This window comes from Musca autumnalis, unplaced genomic scaffold (assembly GCF_047663935.1).
Source record: "Musca autumnalis isolate F117 unplaced genomic scaffold, ASM4766393v1 scaffold_4, whole genome shotgun sequence".
NCBI lineage: Eukaryota > Metazoa > Arthropoda > Insecta > Diptera > Muscidae > Musca > Musca autumnalis.
The window spans coordinates 47,886,147-47,909,477 of record NW_027411977.1 but is presented as its reverse complement, the minus strand read 5'-3'; the positions used below and the strand labels follow the sequence as shown (position 1 = coordinate 47,909,477).

General features: G+C 40.7%; 1 protein-coding gene across 8 annotated transcripts; it reads right to left on the bottom strand.

Annotated features, from left to right (window-relative positions):
- Positions 1-304: 304 nt before the first annotated feature.
- Positions 305-22,169, bottom strand: LOC141403898 (uncharacterized). Of its 8 annotated transcripts, none has more exons than XM_073986980.1 (11): positions 21,645-22,169; positions 21,472-21,585; positions 21,320-21,409; positions 20,970-21,251; positions 13,660-13,923; positions 13,364-13,594; positions 13,209-13,244; positions 13,014-13,115; positions 1,319-1,430; positions 768-848; positions 305-690 (listed from the first exon to the last, which is right to left on the bottom strand). In XM_073986980.1, exons 1-10 carry the CDS (start codon positions 22,078-22,080, stop codon positions 776-778), a joined length of 1,740 nt encoding a protein of 579 aa, XP_073843081.1. In that variant the 5' UTR covers positions 22,081-22,169; the 3' UTR covers positions 305-690; positions 768-775. The 8 variants fall into 8 exon arrangements, with proteins under 8 accessions (XP_073843081.1, XP_073843078.1, XP_073843074.1 ...); XM_073986977.1 differs by having other exon boundaries at positions 1,326-1,430; XM_073986973.1 differs by having other exon boundaries at positions 1,326-1,430; positions 13,209-13,268; positions 21,645-22,157.
- Positions 22,170-23,331: the final 1,162 nt, after the last annotated feature.

The following is a 23,331-nucleotide window of genomic DNA, read 5'->3' as shown; positions in this document are numbered from 1 at the left end:
ATGGGAAACATACAAAAAGATAATATGCGATATGGTCTGCTATTCCCATGAGGTGTATCGAAAATATAACATTTATCCTTTATATGATTTCCAGAATTTTGCTGAGACTTTTCCGAACAAGGTGGACATTTGGTGGAGGTGGTACGATAACTACAACCATTGAAGTTATTTTTATTGGCTGCTAACTTGCTGGTGAAATGCCGCTTTATATTTGCATATAATTTGTAATTTAAAGATTTTGGATTTATCACAAATAATTTTGAAAAATATCTCGACATGGCAGCTGAGTAATAGTTTTAAAATATACGATTTTTCAAAAATATTTATTTTATATTTTTTGATAAATTTTTCAAATTTTAAATTTGTGTAATAAATATTTTAGAATTTTTAAGGTACTTTTTATTTAGACCTCCTTTAAATTAGTCCCAATTTCGGTTTCTGCATCAATTGCCTCCATATTTTGTGGTGGATTATCTACATGGTCTTCTTTGTTGATTTTCGTATTCTTCATGTCCTTTTGATAGATAGTTGTTTGTATTAGAAACTTTTCTTGATTTTGATATTCTTTCAAGGATTCGAGCAAATTTTGCCACAAAGTGGAATTTGTCTGCAGAACACCATAAAGCAGTAAACTTATTCCAACATAAATAGTGGTTATTATAAGGGTATTCCAGGTGTTGTCATTGGATCCTTGGCAAAATTTATATGTTATTATAATTAATATTTTTTAATTAGTGACATAATTGAATATTTTGAAAAACTTTTACCTTTCGAATTATTTCGATTTCCACCAACGGGGCCACCAGACAGCTTTTTTGTTGTTGTTGACTTCATTGCTATTTTGTTTTCTGTAAATAAATATAAATACATATGTATGTAAGTGTTGACATTCTTAACTAGGCAGGGAAATTTGAGGGATGCCCTCCAATATATTGAAACGTGTAGCTATATCACCGACATTCTGTAGATCGAAATAGGCTAGGAATTAATTATTTTTTTTGTCAGAAATGAAACAAGGCATGAGAGCCAGGCCAGGAGTTTGCTTATGTAACCAGGCCTTAAGTATCACAAGATTTTACAGGTCGATTATATGACAAGGCTATTTGTGACAAGCTAAAATGCAGAATCAAGGTCATCAAGTTCCTAGCCGGTAGCACTTGGGGTATACATAAATATACCTTGCTGACTACATAATACACAATATGTAGGTCTATGGTAGGCTATGCGGCGTCAATGTGGAACTTTCCAAACTGCTGGTATGGTATACTCATTCGAGTACATTGGTGATATGTAATAAAATTCCTAGATTTAATCTCACCTCTCACCTTTTTTGAGCATCTCTTTTTTCTGTTGAAATATTTTTAATTTTTCCTGATTTTGTTGCAATTGCTCCGGTGTCATGCATTCACCAAACATATTTTTGGGACATTCTATGGGAAAAAAAATTATTTTTTTTAAGAAAAACGGCTTAATAATGAGTAATAACTACTAAATAGTAAATATTAAATAATGAATAATAAATAACTAATAATAAATTAGAAATAATAACTAATAAATAACAAATAATAAATAACTAATAATAACCCAGCAAAATTTGACGGAAGGGGTTCTTTGCGATGACGTGATTTCATGTCATCTTTTGCATTGGTTCAAAGGAAGTCGTGAAAGATCCGATCTTTTCATTAGGATTTGAACCAATGCCAAGGAAGTCGTGAAAGATCCGATCTTTTCATCAGCATTTGTACCCATTCCATCGATCCAATAGATATGATGTTTGTGTTTTTATTTACACACCTGTTTATTTTCATTTTGGTATGTTCCAGTACTGGAAAAATCTACTAATTTTTACTATTTTTTCCGATAACATAAAGGAAAAATTGTTATCGTAGTAAAAATAAGTAGATTCTTGCAGTTTCTGGAACAGACCAAAGTTGTTAGAACTGTCGTCGTGATGTTGTCTTACATTTCCTGCATATCAAACAACTAAAATTTCTAAACAATTGGTATTATATGAAGTCCCAACCATCGAGCTAAAAATAGAATCGGACTGCACACATTGCGTTTTTAAAAGTTCCCTTGTCTGTTCTAAATCTGACATAGAATGAAATCAATCAAATCTCGCTTCTTGGAATTTGAAAAAAAGTCCGAAACGAAAAGGAACAAGAATCTGAAAATAAAGAAGAAACTACTTTTGGAAAGAAACAATTAAAAATAAATTAATTATGCATAAATGGTATTTTCCATAAAAAGTCTCTCCTCCCCGTTCGTTACATTTTGTTCTTAGAGATCCCTAAAGCAAGCCGGGTTGTAGATCCCTACATATTTCCGTCACTAAACAAAAGAGTATAAATTACCAAAATGTTGTTATAAAATAACAAAATTATAAAATAAAAGTAATTTACGAAATAAAAATACTTAAAGGAGTGCATTTGCAGTCCATGTTGAAATCTGAACTGGTGATGGGAAGATAATTGAAAAAACCTTTTGTAAGATGAAATAATATCAGTTGCGGAGAACGGAGGAAGTAATCTTTTGCGTTGCAGCGGTGGTGATTACATTGCAATTTTGGATGTAAACTTTGGAAAAACTAAAGTGATAAATTAATTGTAGCTATTTCACGAATTCGTTTGAATTAATAAAGAGTTTTGTTTTTCATGAAAACCATATTTCAATACAGCATTTCCATTTTCCAAACAAGACATGAAAATTTCATGCCAAGGGGTTGGTGAAAATGACATGTCAAATTATTGGTAGAAATGACATGCCAAAGCATTGGTGGAAATGACATGTCAACGCATTGGTTAAAATGACATGCTTAGGATCCAGAAAAGAACGTCATCTTTTGGGGTCCACGCTCATATAAAATTCATCGATGAAGATGCTAAAAAGATGACATGCTAGATCACTTGCACCCATGATTGAATGTCATCTTTGGCATCGAACATTTTGCTGGGAAATTACAAATAATAAATAATAACTAATAAATAATTAATAATACATAATAAATAAATAATAAATTAGAAATAATAAAAAATAACTAACAAATGATAAATAATAAATATTAAACAACTAGCGGACCCGGCGAATTTCGTCTCGCTATTAAGGAATAAAATTACATACAAAAACTCAATTTTCGATTTTTCCAATTTTCCGACTTTTCCAGAGAGATTTTCCAAAATTTTCTTCCGTAAAGACCTTCTCATCGAAAATACGAATAACTGACAAAAAATTTTACAGAAATCGGCCTAGCCGTTCTCATTTTATGAATTACTATACATTTTTTACACCATTTTTATATATCGACGCCTCCAAATAATAGTATGCTAAGTCGACTTAGCATGTTTTCAAGTTCTTTACATTTTTATATTTAACGTCCTTTAACTTAAATTCTGTCAAATGTTGGTAATGATCGAACAATCCGAACAGAAGTTATAAACAAATATTTACTTAGCATAGTACTGAAGTTCAAAAAAATTTCCAAACTTTTAGAGCTTGCCCTGCAAAACTCGCTTTTCAGAATTAGCAAACTATTATTTGGAGGTGTCGAACGTCCTTTAACTTAAATTCTGTCTAATTTTGGTAATGATCGGTCAATCCGAACAGAAGTTATAAACAAATATTGACTTAGCATAGTACTGAAGTTCAAAAAAATTTCCAAACTTTGAGAGCTTCTCCTTCAAAACTCACTTTTTAGACTTAGCATACTATTATTTGGAGGTGTCGATATATAGATAAACAATAAATAATAAATAATTAATAATAAATATTTAATAATAATTAACGTGACTTAGGGGATGGAAGATACCAAGGAACGGTCCTGACCGGTTTTAACATGGCAAAGCCCAGGATTTAACTTGGTCCCTCTTTCATCTCAAGTGGACACTGACCTCCCCGTGGTGTCACCTGGGGAGCTGCCTTTAACACCCGTTAAAGGTAGTGAGCTAACATGTGCCGCGCGTTCACCTATAAGAACGTTAAAAACTTGGGTTTGGGCGTCGGGTTAGTAACCCTCCCCTAGAAAAAACAGCCTACTATGAAAAAACGAAAGAAAAAGGAACCCCTCTAAAGCTGACGAACCCCGCAAACGTTTTAAGGACCATGATCTGCGAATCTGCACCTGGAATGTTCGCACTCTTTATAGAGAAGGTGCAGTCTTCGCATTGGCAGACGTACTTGAAAAGTACAAGTCCGATATTACTGCCATACTGGAAATACGATGGATTGGGAAAGGCGTCACAACAACACCTAAAGCCCTTGGCACATACGGTCCGTTTAGTGACACGTTGGGACACGCGTTGTCCCAAAACAGTTAAATTATTGGTCTGTTCCTTTACGTGCAAGAATCTTAAAGTTTTACAACTTTTTACTCGAAAAGCGTTCCTTTACTTCAGACACCATACAATTCATAAGGGGGCAGTTTACAACTTTTACTACTTTTGCCGGTTTTACCATTTTCAAAAGTAAAGGAACAGACCATATGTTTAACTTTAATGAGTCAGCCACATTGTTGTTTTTCAAAAAAACTTGGCATCACTTACACTTTTTTCATGTGGTTGTTGTACCGCGACGCTCATCGCATCGTACACGCAGAGAAAAAATATTTTTTTAACTGGTGGTGGGCAAAATTTTATTTTGGCGATAATGTATATTGCCAATTTTGATTCTGTTGACCATATAAAACAACAACAAATCGCATAATCTTGATATGTGGTAATATTTTCATAATTATCTGATGGTCAGTCCAACCACAATCTGGTTAACATCTTTCAAAAACTAGGAACCTTGCCTGATGCACGTACAACAGCTGTTTACTGTCAAAAGCAAATATTCTCTCATTAGTTGTTCTGTCGTTGACCCAATGATTACACATGCAAGTAACTTGCAGACAGTTGTGTATACATATTATAGTCGAAACTTCAATTTTTTCGAACTGACACTTGTATGTGTAACCCAAGGATTACACATGCAAGTAACTTGCAGACAGTTGTGTATACATATTATAGTCGAAACTTCAATTTTTTCGAACTGACACTTGCATGTGTAAACGTTCGGAAAAAAGTTGATGTTACTTTCAAAGCACTTACATTGATTACTGACAAGGAAATTTTGTCGGCAGTGAGGTTGTTAGTTGGTGTGGCAGTGAATATGTGTGAGTGTATTGGTGTTTTTCGAACTGTCACTTGCATGTGTAATCATTGGGTAAACGTTCGGAAAAAATTGAAGTTACTTTCAAAGCACTTACACTGATTACTGACAAGGAAATTTTGCCGGCAGTGAGGTTGTTAGTTGGTGCGGCAGTGAATATGTGTGAGTGTATTGGTATTTTTCGAACTGTCACTTGCATGTGTAAACGGGGGGTGAGTGAAAAGGTTGTAAATTTTGTTAAATTTTCATTTAAAAGTATTGTGCAAAATTGGTAATAACAGATTCCAAACAAAAAATGAAAAATTTCGAGTATTTGTTGACGGTATTAATGACTACAATTTATTTGTGAATGAAGATATGAACATGTGTAGACAGAAAAATCAAAAAGTGACAAAAAGATATCAGTGACACTTCTTAAATAAAAAGAATCTCCGAATGTTTTGTGCCAATATTGTTCATTATTTCATTTTGTAATTAATAAGTAATAGATATCGTATGCAAGTGATCGAAATAACTAGAAAAAGAATGTACATATGTATAACATAAACATCTGTTGTTGTTGCATAATGTTATCCAACATAAACATAACAAACGGAGAGACAACAGAGAAAACTGCATAGTGTTTGTTAATGTTGTATTATACTTATTTGTTCTATTATATCCAAATTGTTCTTAAATAAATAAAACTTTTATTTAAAATATATTGAAAAATCTTTTAATGGGCAATTAATCGCAAGGGTGCAGTATAATTCCAAAGAAAATACTACTTATTAGAGGCAATCAAAACATGTTTTCGGCGGCTACCACTCCATTTTAAAATATTTCAAAAATTGTATTATTAGAATATGATAGCGGTTACCATATATCTAAAATATATATTTTTGTTTCAAAATATGGTGGCATGAATCATATTTTTTCTCTGCGTGTATGTGCCGAGCGCTTAAAGGTGACGCACTGTATTATAGCTGCCATGACGTAAAGCATGAGTTTGGTTGCGGATTTGTAGTTAGTCTGAGACTAAAACATCTGGTATCCAGCTTCACCCCAGTGACTTGCTGCAATTCGAATAAAAGCTAAATTCTTCAACATCAGCTTTATTTCCGCTCATGCTCCCACTGAAGAAAAGGACGAACAGACCAAAGACATATTTTACGAGCGCTTAGAAGAAACATATGACCGTTGCCCTGCCCATGACATTAAAATCATTCTAGGCGATTTAAATGCCAAAATCGGAAAGGAGAATATCTTTGGCCCAACAGTCGGGAAATTCAGTCTCCACAGTGAAACATCTGACAATGGTATGAGGCTGATAGGCTTTGCAGCTGCAAAAAACATGGTAGTTAGCAGTACCAGATTTAATCATCTCGATATTCATAAGGGTGCCTGGCTGTCTCCAGATCAAAGAACAAGTAATCAAATTGATCATGTTGTGATAGATGGAAGACATTCATCCAGCGTGTTGGATGTACGATCGATCCAAGGCGCAAACATTGATTCGGACCACTACCTTGTTGCAGCAAAGGTACGTACCCGTCTAAACGTTGCAAATAAAGCACGAACAGACACAACGCGGAAGTTGGACATCGATAGGCTGCAAACACAACAGATAGCCACAGCATATTCCACTCAACCAGCCCAATTGCTTAACGCGAGCGCTCCTTGTCCCGATAACATAACAATACAATGGCAAAATATTGCCCACTCCATGCAAACAGCCGCAAAATCCATACTTGGATTCCAGAAACCTCCACAAAGGAATTCATGGTATGACCAGGAGTGTCGTGCTGCTACCGAAGAGAAAAATGCGGCATATAGAGCTACTTTACAATCAGTAGCAACGCGTAGTGCACGAAAGAGATATCGGGAGAAAAGTAGAGAAGAGAAACGTCTTTTCCGCAAGAAAAAGAGAGAAATGGAAAAGCGGGAGTGTGAAAAAATCGGGATGTACAGGAGCCAGAATGAAGTCCGAAAATTCTAACAAAGAGTGAAACATCAAACAGATGGCTTTGGTACAGGCACATCCTCCTGTAGAGACCAGCAAGGTAATCTGGTAACAGATAGAGATAGCGTGCTCAGGATATGGAAGGAACATTTCTCCAATCTGCTGGTATCCAATAGTAGCGAAGACGATGATACCACAGATCCAATCCCAGAAGATGGTATAGAATGTATACCGCCCGGCCAAGATGAGGTAAAAACAGCAATCAATCGGCTGAAGAATAATAAAGCAGCAGGAGCCGATGGCTTACCAGCCGAGCTGTTTAAAACCGGAGGCGAAGCGCTGATAAGGTGTATGCATCAGCTAATTAGCACCATCTGGCAGGAAGAACGCGTACCCGACGATTGGAACCTCAGCATCCTATGTCCCGTCCACAAGAAAGGAGATAAGACTGTATGCTCTAACTATAGGGGCATAAGTCTACTCCCTATTGCCTTTAAGATAGTGTCAGGGATATTGTGCGAACGACTAAAGCCAATGGTCAACGAAATAATTGGACCATACTAATGTGGCTTTAAACCTGGCAAGTCCTCAATTGACCAGATATCCTGGATCCTGGAGATCCTTGCATCCTGGAGATCCTGGAGAAGATGCAAGAAATGCAGATCGACACATATCACCTTTTTGTCGATTATAAAGCAGCATTCGACAGTCCCCTCGTTCAAAGGTATTCCATGCAATGTCTGAATTTGGTATCCCCGCAAAGCTCATCCGGCTTTGTAAGATGACTTTAACTGATACTAGGTTCTCAGTTAAAATTGGACAGAACTCTCCGAAGAATTTTGCACCAAAAGAGATTTCAGACAAGGAGACAGCCTTTCGTGTGACCTATTCAACATTTTGCTGGAAAAGGTAATACGAGATGCAAATGTCAAAAGAAATGGCAAAATTTACACCAATAGCCACATGTTACTTGCTTATGCTGATGACATAGACATCATCGGACGATCATTAAAGGAAGTAACTGATACCTTTAGGAAGGTCGAAGCAGAATCTGCGAAAGTGGGTCTGGCGGTAAACGGCGAAAAGACCAAATTGATGGTGTCGACGCGCAAAGCGTCCATAGAGCTCGGACCAACTGTGGAAGTTGGTACCTACAATTTTGAGGTAGTTAAAGACTTTGTCTACCTCGGCACTGCCATAAACACAACAAACAACATCAGTTGTGAAATAAGAAGAAGAATTATATTGGCCAACAGATGCTACTATGGTTTAAGCAAGCAATTTAAAAACAAAGCCACATCTCGTCAAACAAAAATAACACTATACAAAACGCTGATACTACCCGTGCTAATGTATGGCTCCGAAGCATGGGTACTTGCGCAAGCAGATAAGGCAGTGCTTGGTGTGTTTGAGAGGAAAATTCTTCGAAAGATCTACGGGCCGATTTGCGTTGACGGTGAATATCGACGTCGTATGAACCACGAGCTATATAAGCTATACAAAGACATGAATATAGTTAAACGTATCGAGATGCAACGATTGCGTTGGCTAGGCCATATCATAAGAATGAGCTTGAGCTCACGTTGTTGTTGTTGTTGTAACAGTGTTTATTATTATGTTTGTATGTTCGTTCTTCTGTTCAATCTGGCTCTGGGTCTCCAGTTCCAGGAAAGTGGCTGCTTCGATGGGATGTAACCACAGATCCACTCAAGTTGTTTGGCTGGGCTGTTGAAAAGGAGTTTTGTGTCGTGCGGGCCCATGCCGCATACTGGGCAGATGTCTTGCACGGTGCGATCGATTCCCGCCCAATAGGAATTTAGGCGACTGCAATATCCCAAGCGTAATTGAGCCAAATCTACTCTGGTCTGTCGTGGCAGCTGACGCTATTCAGCTGCGATAGATGGGGGATGTACTCCGATGACTCCATTCACACAATAATTGCTTATGGCCTTAGCAACTGCATCCGTGTGAATACTATTTAAACCTATATTGTTGGATCTTCCTCTCTAGGGTGTGAATATCCTTCCTGATATGCCTGAATGTGTCGGGCCTACCCACAAGATGGTGATTGGGATGGCTCTCCCGGTAACAGCCGTGCAAGTACTATAGCATCTCATTATGTTGTCGTACTGGAAGAATCTTTGCCTCATCATGTAGATGGTCCACTGTAGATTTGAGGAGGCACCATGTTGCTGTTCTCAGGGCGGCGTTCTGGCAAATTTGAATCTTATCCCACTGCGTGTCACATAAATTCGGGGACCAAACTGGCGCCGCATAGCTTACCCCAGACCGACCTATCGCTTTACACGTAGTCAACAAGGTTTTTTATCTGCACCCTAAGTGCTGACGGCTAGGGACTTGAGGACCTCGTTCCTACATTTCAGTTTATCGCAGATAGCGGTAGCATGCGAGGACGATGTGAAAGTGGTGTCGAATGTGACCCCTAGAATTTTGGGGCAATTTGTGTTCGGAATTCTGCTACCATCGACCATGACATTCAACTCTCTTCTGTACTGCGCCGTCCATGTGGTGAACAGAGTGGCCGTCGATTTAGTGGCGGATATCTGCATATTCCTCGCGTGGAAAAAGTTGGTAAGATCGGTTAAATAGGAGTTCAGTCTCTCACAGATGTCATCACGGATAGGTACCTGACGCCAGGGTCGTGCAATTATCCGCATACGTTACGATCTCGAGGGGGGGGAGGGGAATACAGGAGAGGTAGAGGTTAAACAGTACCAGAGATATCACCCCACCTTGGGGAACTCCCTGTTTCACTCTACGGGGTTTGGACTCCTTGTTCCTGAATTGCACGTACTACTGGCGTCCACACATATAATTGACTATCCAACATTTCAAGCTTGGCCGGAAGGTTGTCTGCCCGATGTTGTCAAACAGCGTGGAGTGCCTGACTGTTCTATCGCACGGCCGTCTCTGTTTGAGTCCATGACAAATATATGTGGTAATGGCGTGCAGCGCAGTGGTCGTGCTGTGCTGCTTACGGAATCCATGCTGATGATCGGCAACTTGATAGCTATTTCTGATATTGGGGAGGACTAAGGCCTCAAGGATTTTAGCTACGGGCGACGAAAGAGAAATCGGCCTGTACGATTCACTTTTGCTGGCATCCTTGCCGGGCCCCTTAGTGAGACCACCCTGCCCATTTTCCAGACTTCGGGAACAATGAGGGTGGATAGCGACAAGTTGAGAACTTTAGTGAGATACTCCACTCCCGGCTCATCCAGCTGTTTCAGCATTACCATGGAGATTCCATCAGGGTCCAATGCTTTGGATGATTTAGCGTTCCTGATGGCATTGGCAACATCATCCATTGTAAACTGTGGTGGTTCCTCCTCGGCAGGAAGAGATCTGATGCGACGTAATATTCTTCTCTTCGCCCTGTCATTCTCGGGGTGCTCGACAAACTGTCGATTGAAATAACTTGCGCACATCTTCGGGTCAGTCAACGTAACGTCGCCAAACGTGACTGAGGTCCTATCTTCCCTTCTTCCAGGGTTCGAGAGTGTCTTAACCGTTGCCCACAATTTACCTATACCGGCTCCAATGTTGCAACTCTTCAGATGATTTAACCACTTGTTGCGCTTATGCTCGCCGACCAGCCTGTTAACTTCCAGTGTCAGCTCCCTGACTCTGGGGTCATTGGGGTTGGTTCGACGAAGCTCATCACGCTCATTTCCTAATCCCACCGCCTCTGCTGGGAAGTTGGGTCTTACTTGGGGTATTCGACCAGCATGGCGAGCGGCTGCAGCAGTGATGATGTCTCGGAACGTCCTTTCCGCTACCCGATCATCAGAAGGATTGGGCAGTTCTCTGAAGCGGTGATTGGTGAACTCTCTGAAACCCGGCCAATCAGCTTTCTTATGATTGACGAATGTGAGGCGTTCAGAGGTAATGAAATCGGGTGGTCTGCTAATGGAGACAATAATGGGGAGATGGTCTGATCGAAGGGAAATGACGAGTTGCCAGGTAACGACATTTGTCAGACCAGGTGACACGATGGTTATGTCAGGCGAACTGTGACACTCTCCTCTAATTCTGGTAGGGGCATCCTTATTGGCCGTGCAAAACGTAGAGCTGTCAATCTGCTCAGCCAGCGCTGTACCTCTCTGGTTGTTTCCGAGGGCCGAATGCCACATCTCATGATGCGCATTAAAGTCCCCCAAGACCAGACGATTATGACCTTCCAAAAGCGGACTAATGTTAGACACGTAATCTGAGATACAGCTATTTCTCGGCGGGATATACACGTTGAGCAACTCTATCTCGCCAGTACCACATCTAACTGCTACCCCCATACATTCCATGTACGAGTCATAAGAGACAGGCTCAAGCGAGATAGGTCTGTATTGGACAGACTGGTGCAAGAGGAAAGCTAATCCCCCACCTCCACTTCTGGTGCGATCCTTCCTTAGCACGTTGTAACCATTACAACGTTGTAATCTACAGTTGTTCTTGGTTTCTTGCACCGCAGCGACCTTGATATTCCTCCGACTCATGAAATCTACTATTTCCTCGTTCTTACCTCGGAGTCCATTGCAATTAAATTGCAAAAAGGATGCATTTTCCGGGATTGGGACAACAACGGCTGGTGTTAAAGGCTACATATGCGGTTGTTGTCTAGGCGACTGCGGGGGAGTATCATAATCAGACAACGAGGGAGTTTCGTAACCCGATGACGACTCATTGGGGACTGTATTCACGCAGCATGCAGCAATATAGTCCCTCACGTGGACAAGTCCAGAGTAACCCCTTTGCTGCACCGACTTCTGACATCTATTGCATCTCACCGAAGGCTGGATGTGGGTGAAGATGCGGATGTGACAAACCGACCACAAATATATTGGACCTGGGTTTTCCTCCGTTCCGGCACGGACCAAAAGAATTCGAAGCAGGCATTCCGGGATATGCTGCTCCCAACACAGAAAAACGGATCAAATACAAACATATGTACACTGAGGTGGCAGCCACTGGCCGGAACTATGATGTTGTGTAGTTCCGGGTCAATCCGGTACGAAAGAATCCGCTGCCGTGGGATTGAGAACCTAGCTTGATCTAAGGTTAGGCAGAATATTACTAGGAGCAGTTTGAATCAAATCAATTGATTTGTTCGATAGTTAGAGTTAGTGAGCACAAGCAACATAGGCGACTGTAAAATGTCTAAATGATCTGGGACCTGGGGCCGGCTTCTTGCTTTATGAAAATTTGAAATGAAAACTTTTAAAATTAATTTCAATGAAAAAATTATAAAGAAAATATTTTTCATTTAAAACTTTCATAAAACAAGAATCCGGCCCCTGCCCTTAAACTGTACTTTTGCGAAAAAAATTGGAAATGAACGAAGGGATGGACTGGGATAGAAGCAATATTGTGATTTGCAAAGTTTGGACCAAATTAATTACCTTCTTTGAGATTTATCTTGTGCATTATTTAAGTTTTGTGAGAATAAGACCAAAGAAGAAGACCCATATGGTCCATCTTCGAACTTGATTTCAGGAGTTTGCTTGAAATCAGTTGATCCTTTCGAGAGTTAGTACATATTTACATTAGGCACTTTTCCTTGCGGCAATTGTCAGTTTGTAGGTGAGAGAGGGTGTTGAGAGGCAAAGGGTTACCATATGCCTCACCCCTCTCTCCATCAAACTGACAATTGCAGCAAGGAAAATTGCCTAATCTAAATAAGGACTTATCGAGACAGACGGACGAATAACATTAAACCGACTTGAAATTTTCAGAAACAGATATCGCCCAAAACCACTATTTCGATGAGTCAGATTTTTTATCGTATAAAAAATGTATATACCCTTAGCCTAAAGGCCAAATGAACAAATAGGAGAAGATTATGTCATTTTTATTTAATGTGTAGTAATATGTTTTTAAAAATAAAATGAAAGTTTTCTAAACTACTTACTAGTTGAAGATTTTGGAGGATTTTTTATATTTTCCTTTGGTTTAGTGATTGTGTTCATATTTGCATTATCTTGGGTTTTGGCTTTGTAGGCAGGATTATTCTCTGTAAATATCATACACGGTTAATTAAATATTAATTGATTAATAAAAATATAAAGTGATTAATGTTAAAATTTGTCAACATATTTCTGCTAACCCATTTTGGATAACTTATTGTTAGCACCGCTTGAATCTATAGAATTAGGCATTAATGTATCTGAAGAAAAATAATAGCAAAGTTTTTAATATAAATATATTGTTTACGTTTTATAATAGTAATATATGCTATGAATTGCAGAGCCAAAAATTTACCTGTATTTGTTATTACTTTCTTTGATTTCCCACCTAATGGCAGATTGGAATTATTTTCTGTAAAAGCTTGTTTTGTCGATGGTTGTGGCAAAGGCTTTACATTTGCCTTTCCACTTTCATTTTGTGCTGAAGACAACTTTTCTGCTATTTTGAGAGGAAATTCACTCTTTTTCAAATCCTTTAATTTGTCTGTTTCCGCATTGGATGTTAAAGACATTAGAAATATTGAATCTAAAAATAAATATTTCACTTAGATAAAACATTTTATTTCAAATTATTTTATTTGCAATACTTACCATTATTATTTGATTTGGTATTTGAATTGTTCAATTTAATTTCATCTTTAGTAAAATTGATTTGAGCTTCTTTTATAGGCGTAGATGATTTTGCCATATTTTTGGATTCAATATTTGTTGTTGGGTGTTTTATGGAAGAACCATCAAGAACATTTTTCAGTTGACTACCGCCATCTTTTAAAAGTTCTCCTTCATTTGGATGGTTTTTGTTTATATTTGACAATAACTTTTTTGAGGTTTCGATTTGTTTTGGAATTTTTTCATCTGGAAAAATATTACAATAAGTTATAAATCACATCTCAACATCGCACTATAGGTAATTTGGACAGGTTTTTAGGTAAAAACTCGAGTTTTGCAGTTTTAATAAAGCGAGTTTTCTAATTTTTTCCGAAGAAAGAACATTTCAATTTCTATTGATGTGCAATTTGTTTTAGAAAATATTCAAAACTCGCGGTATAATTCGAAGCTTAAATCAAAATTTCGAAGACAAAATTAAAAATGTTAAAAAAGTTTAAAACTCAGAGTAGAATTTAAACGCAATTTGTAAGAGTTTGGTGATAATCAAATACATAGATATGGTATTCAGTGGAATGGTGGCGGTGTGTATTTTCTGTTTTAACAAAATTTTTTTTTTTTCAAAATATTTGTTGCGGAACTTTGTCTGAAATTCTGTCACCGGGAATATCTTCAGCCAAGTGTTCTGAATCAACTACATAATTACCAAGGTGCAATTTTTTGCGTTACAAACCTAACATCAAGAACTTTGCATAAATGTTGGGCCTTCTACAATGTTAACTACATTCCATGATGCCATGACATTTCTGGCTTTTAAAAATCATTGTCGGCTCGCCTAAAAATATGTCACGACAAACCACTTGCACCCATAACTCAACTCATCAATCCCACGGCAGCGGGTTCTTTCGTACCGGATTGACCCGCAACAACACAAAACCAATGTTCCGGCCAGCGGCTGCCACCTCAGTGTGTACATGTTTGTATTTGTTTCGTTTTTCTGTATTTGGAGCAGCATATCCCGGAATGCCTGCCCCGAATTCTATTGGTCCGAGCCGGGACGGAGGAAAACCCAGGACCAATATGTCTGTGCTCAGTTTGTCACATCCGCATCTTCACCCACATCCAACCTTCGGTGAGATGCAATAGATGTCAGGAGTGGGTGCATCTAAGGGGTTGCTCTGGACTCGTCCACGTGAGGGACTGCATGCTGCGTGAACACAGTCCCCAGTGAGTCGTCGTCGGATTACGAGACTCCCTCGTCGTCTGATTACGAAACTCCCCCGCAGTCCCCTCGACAACAACCGCACACGCAGCCTTTAACACCAGCCTTTGTTGTATCAATCCCCGAAAATACAGCCTTTTTGCAATTGAAATGCAATGGACTCCGAGGTAAGATCGAGGAGATAGTAGATTTTATGAGTCGGAAGAACATCAAGCTAGCGGCGGTGCAGGAAACCAAGCTGAACAACAACCACAGCTTAGAGCATTGTGATGGTAACGATGTTCTGAGGAAAGATCGCACCAGAAGTGGAGGTGGGGGATTGGCTTTCCTATTGCACCAGTCTGTCCAATACAGACCTATCTCGCTTGAGCCTGTCTCTAATGACCCGTACATGGTTAGGTTAGGTTAGGTTAGGTTCAGGATGCGCAGCTGCCATGTTGGCAGCTACTCCACTAGGAGACCTTGAGGTCCATTGTGATCATCCAAACTATTAAATTATGTGTGTTGTAGAGGTCAAAGATGTTGTATTGATTTGTGGTTTGGGCTATTTGATTGTAGATGCTGGATATGGCTATGTGTGTTGATGTTGGTTGAGTTGTAGATGGTGATGATATGTAACTGATGTGGTGCCTGATGTGGATAGAGCTATGTGGTGCTGTGTGACTGTGGGTGATGATATAAGTCTGTTGAAGTGCTGTGCTTCTAGATGGTGATGATGTGTAACTGATGGCTATATGGTGATTTGTGCATTCAGGTGATGACAAAGAGATATTTAGATGATGATAGTGCATGTGAAGTTATTGGTGATGTGGAGGACAAGTGATGTGGTGCCTGTTGTGGATAGAGCTGTGTGGTGCTGTGTGCCTATGGATGATGATATATGTCTGTTGATGTGATGTGCTGTGTGGGAGGAAAGTGATTAGGTTGGAAAGGTTGGACAGGAAGGGAAGCGGAAGTTGGTATGACAAGAGAGAAGAGTAAGAATAAGAATAATTAGAATGATTAGTGACTGTATTGGAGAAGTCAGGTTATTTAAAGAGGGAAGATTGTTTAGTAGCTAACTACGATTTAATTACTAATGGTTTTAGGTCTGTGTTGGCCTGCCCCAGAGCATCTTAAGGCTCTTGCAGTAAACCACCAACACTGTGGGGTCAATAGAGGCGAAGTAGGAAAGAGATTCAATCACATGTTCACCAAATAGTCTATGTCTTTTGACCATCAGTCTAGGACATCTACATAGAAGGTGCTCGATTGTCTCCGTTTCCTCCTCATCCTCACATAACCTACAGTACTCAATGTTATTGCCATCCCACTTGCAAGTCATGGATCTTATTCCGCAGTGACCGGTTATTACCCCCACAGCGGTTCTGATTTCAGATTTGCACAGCGAGAGGAGGGACGAAGTTCTACGCCGTGAGATAACCGGCCAGATTGACTTAGATACCTTACAACCAGGCACATCCTGGCAAACTTTAACGGTTTCCTCTGCGTAGAGCTTACTGAGTTTGTCGAGGAAGAAGCAGAGAGGTGGCTTGACACTATCCTCTACCGTGAGGTCCGAGGATTGGGATCCTCTTCTAGCCAGTTCATCAACTATCTCGTTTACCTCAACATTGCAATGCCCTGGAACCCAACAAAACCTAACAACTATGTTACATGTTTTTAAGAGAGACCTGCATCTTTGAACAATCCTGGATTTAATACTGTATGACCCTAACGCTTTTAGGGCAGCCTGACTGTCCACGTAAACAGTGACTGCCTTATCTATAATGTCCGTCATTCCCACTATTAATTCCAAGGCTTTCAAAACCGCAAAAACTTCTGCCTGAAAAACGCTACAGTTGTCATTAAGCTTATATGAGTTCCTGATGTCTAATTCTTCACAGAACACACCAGATCCCGTGCCTTCCTCCATCTTCGACCCATCGGTGAAGATCGACAGGCTGTCGGGAAGTGGTCTGCCTCGTGTCCACTCACTCCTGTCGGGGATTAATACGTCAGCCGTGTCAAAGTCCAGGCTTGATGAGATGTAGTCAGTCTCATCTCCCCTGGCTCTTAGTCCAATCTGGCTACAAATCCGCTGTAGAACACTAGCATGTCCAAGATGTGAAACACGCCACCACGAACCAGCGTTGGCGGCACAAATTCGGCAATATTTCTTTTTCTGGTGAATAGTACCAGCTCAGTCTTCGCAGGGTTCACCCCAAGACCATTGTGGTGAGCCCAGCGAGAGAGCTTAACAATGCGCACCCTGCATCAGTTCCGACAGCGTCGACAAGGATTTTCCACTGATTAGAAGGACAACGTCGTCAGCGTATGCTACAACTTTAGTCCCTAGTCTATCAAACTCTTTGAGTATCCCATTCACCACTAGAAGCCACAGCAGTGGAGATAAGACTCCACCTTGTGGGGTGCCCCTAGTGACTGACTTCCTTACGGAACTCTCTCTAATACTGGAATTGATCAGTCTGCTTTCCAGCATTCTGTCAATCCAGTTGATTAAGATAGAGGGGACACTCAGAAGCTCTAGAGTAGAATGAATGGATTCAAGCTTCACATTATTGAACGCTCCCTCTATGTTTAGAAAAGCGGCCAATGTGTGATCCAAGTTATCCATGTTCTTCTCTATATAACTCACTACCTCATGTAGCGCTGTTTCTGTCGATTTCCCTTTCATATAAGCATGCTGAGAGCTGCTTATAAGGTCACAATTTATGTACGATCTGATCTCCAAGCCGAGCAGCCTTTCTAAGGTTTTTAATAGAAAGGAGGAAAGACTTATCGGTCTGTAGTCCTTCGGCAACGCGTGGCTTGGCTTCCCAGCCTTGGGGATATAAGTCACTGTTACCTCTTTCCACAGTGCCGGTACGTGCGACAGCAATAGACAAGCCCAAAAAATAACCTTCAGTATGGTGACTGTTACCTCTTTCCACAGTGTCGGTACGTGCGACAGCAATAGACAAGCCCTAAAAATAACCTTCAGTATGGTGATCAATACCGGAGGTGCGTTCTGAAGCATCGCCGGAATGACACCATCTGGGCCAGGAGATTTGTAGGGTTGAAAAGTGCTGATCGCCCAAGAGATCCTTGAGTCACTTATCAACCTATTGACGAAGAACCTCTCATCGGGTGTATAGGTTCTGTTCGTTTCCGAGCTCGGATACGAAACAGCGTCCTTGCATCCCGGGAAATGAGTCTCTGCCAATAGATCAAGAGTCTCTAGAGCAGAGTTCGTCCACGTGCCATCATTTCGTTTGATGCTCCCAATAGGTTTGGGGTCCTTTGAGTTTACCTTACGAAATCTTGCCGCCTCGTTTACTCCCTCTATCGACTCACTAAAGTTAATCCAGGAGTTTCTCTTAGCTTTCCTGACCTCACTTTTGTACTTATTGAAACTGTTCTTATACAGATCCCAATCCGTACTAAGTTTGGTCCTGTTCGCTTTGTTGTATGCTCTCCTGCTAACCTTCCTGAGGTTAGCTAGATCTTTGTACATGGAATGTATGGGGGTAGCAGAGTTGCTGAATGTATACATCCCGCCGAGAAATAGCTGTATCCCTGATTATAGGCCTGACATTAGCCCGCTCTTGCAAGGTCATAATCATCTGGTCCTGGGGGATTTTAATGCGCATCATGACCGACCAGAGAGGTACAGCTATAGCTCTACGTTTTGTACGGTCAATGAGGACGCCCCTACCAGAATTAGAGGAGAGTGTCACAGTTCGCCTGACATAACCATCGTGTCACCTGGTCTGACAAATGACGTTACCTGGCAACCCGTCATTTCCCTTGGATCAGACCATCTCCCCATAATTGTCTCCATTAGCAGACCACCCGACTTCATCACCTCTGAACGCCGCACGTTCGTCAATCATAAAAAAGCTGATTGGCCGAGTTTCAGAGAGTTCACCAATCACCGCTTCAGAGAATTGCCCAATCCTTCTGATGTTCGGGTAGCGGAAAGGACGTTCCGGGACATCATCACTGCTGCAGCCGCTCGCCATATCCCTGCTGGTCGAATACCCGAAGTAAGACCAAATTTCCCAGCAGAGGCGACGGGATTAGCAAATGAGCGTGATGAGCTTCGTCGTATCAACCCCAATGACCCCAGAGTCAGGGAGTTGACACTGGAAGTTAACAGGCTGGTCGGCGAGCATAAGCGGAACAAATGGTTAAATCATCTGAAGAGCTGCAACATTGGAGCCGGTATAGGTGAATTGTGGGCAACAGTTAAGTCACTCTCGAACCCTGGAAGAAGGGAAGATAGGACCTCAGTCACGTTTGGCGACGTTACGTTGACTGACCGGAAGAGGTGCGCAAGTAATTTCAATCGACAGTTCGTCGAGCATCCCGAGAGTGACAGGGCGAATAGAAGAGTATTACGTCGCATTAGATCTCTTCCTGCAGAGGATGAACCACCACAATTTACAATGGATGATGTTGCCAATGCCATCAGGAACGCTAAATCATCCAAAGCGTTGGGCCCTGATGGAATCTCCATGGTAATGTTGAAGCAGCTGGATGAGCCGGAAGTCGAGTATCTCACCAAAGTCTTCAACTTGTCGCTAGCCACAACTTGTCGTAAGCAGCACAGCGCGATAGAACAGTGATGGTGGCGCTTGACTTATCAAAAGCCTTTGATACAGTCAGGCACTCCACGCTGTTTGAGGACATTGAGCAGACAATCCTCCGGCCAAGCTTGAAACGTTGGATAGTCAACTATATGTGTGGACGCCAGTCGTACGTGGAATTCAGGAATAAGAAGTCCAAACCCCGTAGAGTGAAACAGGGAGTCCCCCAAGGTGGGGTGATATCTCCGGAACTGTTTAACCTCAACCTCTCCTGTATTCCACCCCCTCCAGACGGCATTGAGATCGTGACGTATGCGGATGATTGCACGATCCTGGCGTCGGGTACCTATCCTGATGACATCTGTGAGAGACTGAACAACTATTTAACCCATCTTACCACCTTTTTCCATTCGAGGAATATGCAGATTTCCGCACAAAATTTACAGCCACTCTGTTCACCACATGGACAGCGCAGTGAGTTGAATGTCGTGGTCGACGGTAGCAGAATTTCGACCACAAACTGCTCTAAAATTTTAGGGGTCACATTCGACACTACATTCACTTCGTGCGAACACGCCACAGCTATCTGCGACAAGTTGAAAAGTATGAACAAGGTCCTCAAGTCCCTAGCCGGCAGCACTTGGGGTGCAGATAAAGAAACCTTGTTGACAACGTATAAAGCGATAGGTCGGTCTGTGGTAATCTATGCGGCTCCAGTCTGGTCCCCGAGGTTATGTGATACGAATTGGAAAAAGATTCAAACTTGCCAGAATGCCGCCCTGATAACAGCAACAGGGTGCCTCCTCAAATCTTCAGTGGACCATCTACATGAGGAGGCAAAGATTCTTCAAGTGAAGCGACACAATGAGACGCTTTCGTTGCAGTACCTGCTTGGATGTTACCGTGTGAGCCATCCCAATTACCATCTTGTGGGTAGGCCTAACACATTCAGGCAGATCAGGAAGGATATCCATGCTCTAGAGGGAGAGGTCCAACGATACAGGAGAGAACCCCTAGATCAACAAGCATATCAAGCAGGATTGAATAGCATTCACACGGACGCAGTTGCCAAGGCCTTAAGCAATTATAGTGTGAATAAAGTACTCGGAGTACATCCTCCTTCTATCGCAGCGGAGGAGCGTCAGCTGCCACGACAAACCAGAGTAGTTTTGGCTCAACTATGCTCGGGCTATTGCAGTCGCCTAAATTCGTATTGGGCGGGAATTGATCGCGCCGTGCAAGACATATGCCCAGTATGCGGCATGGGACCGCACGACACACAACACCTTTTTAACTGCCCCGCCAAACCTACCCATTTATCCAGTGGATCTGTGGCTACATCCCATCGAAGCAGCCAGTTTTCTGGAACTGGAGATAGACCCAGAGCCAGATTGAACAGAGGAACGAACATATAAACATAATAAAAACATTGTTACAACAACAACATAACTCAACTCATGATTTGTCATGGAACATTTTGCAGAGTGGTATTTAAAACTTACCCGCGATATTTTTTGTAATATTTTCTTTATTCTTTATAGCAGGAGTGGTGCCACCCACTGTACTGTTTTCAGGTGTTCCATTGGAATCTGTTTTCGATTTAATTTGATTATCTTTGGAAACCTTTTGTTTTGTCAGTTGATCTGTTTCGGCATTGTATATAGCTTTTTTGGTATCATTTTTAATGGCAACACTGCTGGACGAACTGGATGGTGTTTGAATCGAGGGTTTCTTTTCTAACTCAATATCCTTGCGATTTTCTTCCTCCATATATTCAATGTGAACTGTAAGAAAATAGAAAATATACTAAAAAGGCCTTAAAGAGAAAAAGAGTTTTATTTATTATACTTACCTTTCTTTGGAGTCAATATGGAATTGGCAATTCCCTCATGATCGGCAAGTATTTCCAATTTATATTGTTTGGATTTAATATCAGGGGATTCTGTGGTATGTTTTGGGGAATGCAAATTTCATTGGAACCATTTATATATAAACATTACTTACCAATCGATTTGTTGTTATTGTCCCTTTCATTATTCTCCAATAACTGAACTATCATAATTCTACGCTTGCTGCCTCTGCGACGAGTTTGCATATTGGCTGGATCATTGAGGGCCTCTGAAAGAGTTTTATTAAATTCATGAGCAAATTAAACGGAAACGCCCAACTAAATTTACCTCTGGACTCTTGTCGAGAACGTTTCTTGAAAACCTTTTTCAAAATTGTTCGAGGTTCCTGGGTTGATGGCTTATCTTCTTTTTGCAAAGATTCTTCATCATTGGAAACATGCGAAACCGATTGATTGAGAAAATGTGAGGAATTTGGATTAATAGTCTCTAGGGTTTCATTTATTTTCTTAATATCAAGTGATTTTTCGAAATCGCCATTTTTCTTTCCATCCGAACTCTTTTGGCGCATAATATTCCAATAAGGCAAATAATTATGCCGCTCAAGGCCCCGATAGCCAGAAGATGATGCCTTTAAGTTAGATTTGAATTTTGGTTTTTGCATACCAGTATTCATTGGCCGCTTAATTGAATGGTGTAGTAAGCACTTCTTTGCGATTTCCACATTTTTTGTTGCAATATTAAAGACTGGAGATTTAGAAAACATTTTGTAGATCTTTAGAAAGAATTAAAAAATATAAATGAATAGTTTTGAAGTTCAATATCTTGTTCTGGCAGTTAAAAAAAAAATTGAATGCAAGGTGTTTCGGAATTGATTTTTATGTAGCTCCCGTTCCGGTGTACGTTGTTTTTCTCCGACCATACCAAATACTTACTTACTTGGCCCATTACAGAACATTTGTTCCATAGACCGAACTAAGAAAAGATCTCCATTCCTCTCTGTTTTTCGCTTGACTTTTTGGAATACCGCGCCTTTCCATTTCTTCATCCACTTGTTTGCTCCATCGAAGCTTAGGCCTGCCGATTCTGCGTGCACCGCCATGTGGCATGTATTCATACGCCTTTTTAGCGGGTTCATCATCGTTCATTCTCATGATATGGCCTAGCCAACGCAATCATTGGATCTCGATACGTTTAACTATATTTATGTAGTATAGCTCATATAGCTCGTGGTTCATACGACGTCGATATTCACCGTCAACGCAAATCGGCCCGTAGATCTTTCGAAGAATTTTCCTCTCAAACACACCAAGCACTGCCTTATCTGCTTGCGCAAGTACCCATGCTTCGGAGCCATACATTAGCACGGGTAGTATCAGCGTTTTGTATAGTGTTATTTTTGTTTGACGAGATGTGGCTTTGTTTTTAAATTGCTTACTTAGACCATAGTAGCATCTGTTGGCCAAAACAATTCTTCTTATTTCACAACTGATGTTGTTTGTTGTGTTTATGGCAGTGCCGAGGTAGACGAAGTCTTTAACTTTAATTGTAGGTACCAACTTCCACAGTTGATCCGAGCTCTATGGACGCTTTGCGCGTCGACACCATCAATTTGGTCTTTTCGCCGTTTACCGCCAGACCCACTTTCGCAGATTCTGCTTCGACCTTCCTAAAGGTATCAGTTACTTCCTTTACTGATCGTCCCATGATGTCTATGTCATCAGCATAGCCAAGTAACATGTGGCTATTGGTGCAAATTGTGCCATTTCTTTTGACATTTGCATCTCTTCGGAGAGGTTCTTTCCAATTTTAACTGAGGACCTAGTATCAGTTAAAGTCATCTTACAAAGCCGGATGAGCTTTGCGGGGATACCAAATTCAGACCTAGCATGGAATACCTTTGATCGGAGGGGACTGTCGAATGCTGCTTTATAATCGACAAAAAGGCGGTAGGTGTCGATCTGCATCTCTTGGGTCTTCTCCAGGATTTGCCGCAGGGTAAATATCTGGTCAATGG

Bases quoted from the DNA above. Each gene is read 5' to 3' on its own strand.
- LOC141403898 (XM_073986973.1), bottom strand. From the start codon at position 22,080: ATGTTTTCTAAATCTCCAGTCTTTAATATTGCAACAAAAAATGTGGAA. The intron at 21,252-21,319 runs GTAAGTATAATA...ATTTTCTTACAG, and splicing joins CATATTGACTCCAAAGAAAG to TTCACATTGAATATATGGAG. The intron at 13,269-13,363 runs GTAAATTTTTGG...ATTTTTCTTCAG, and splicing joins GAAAGTAATAACAAATACAG to ATACATTAATGCCTAATTCT.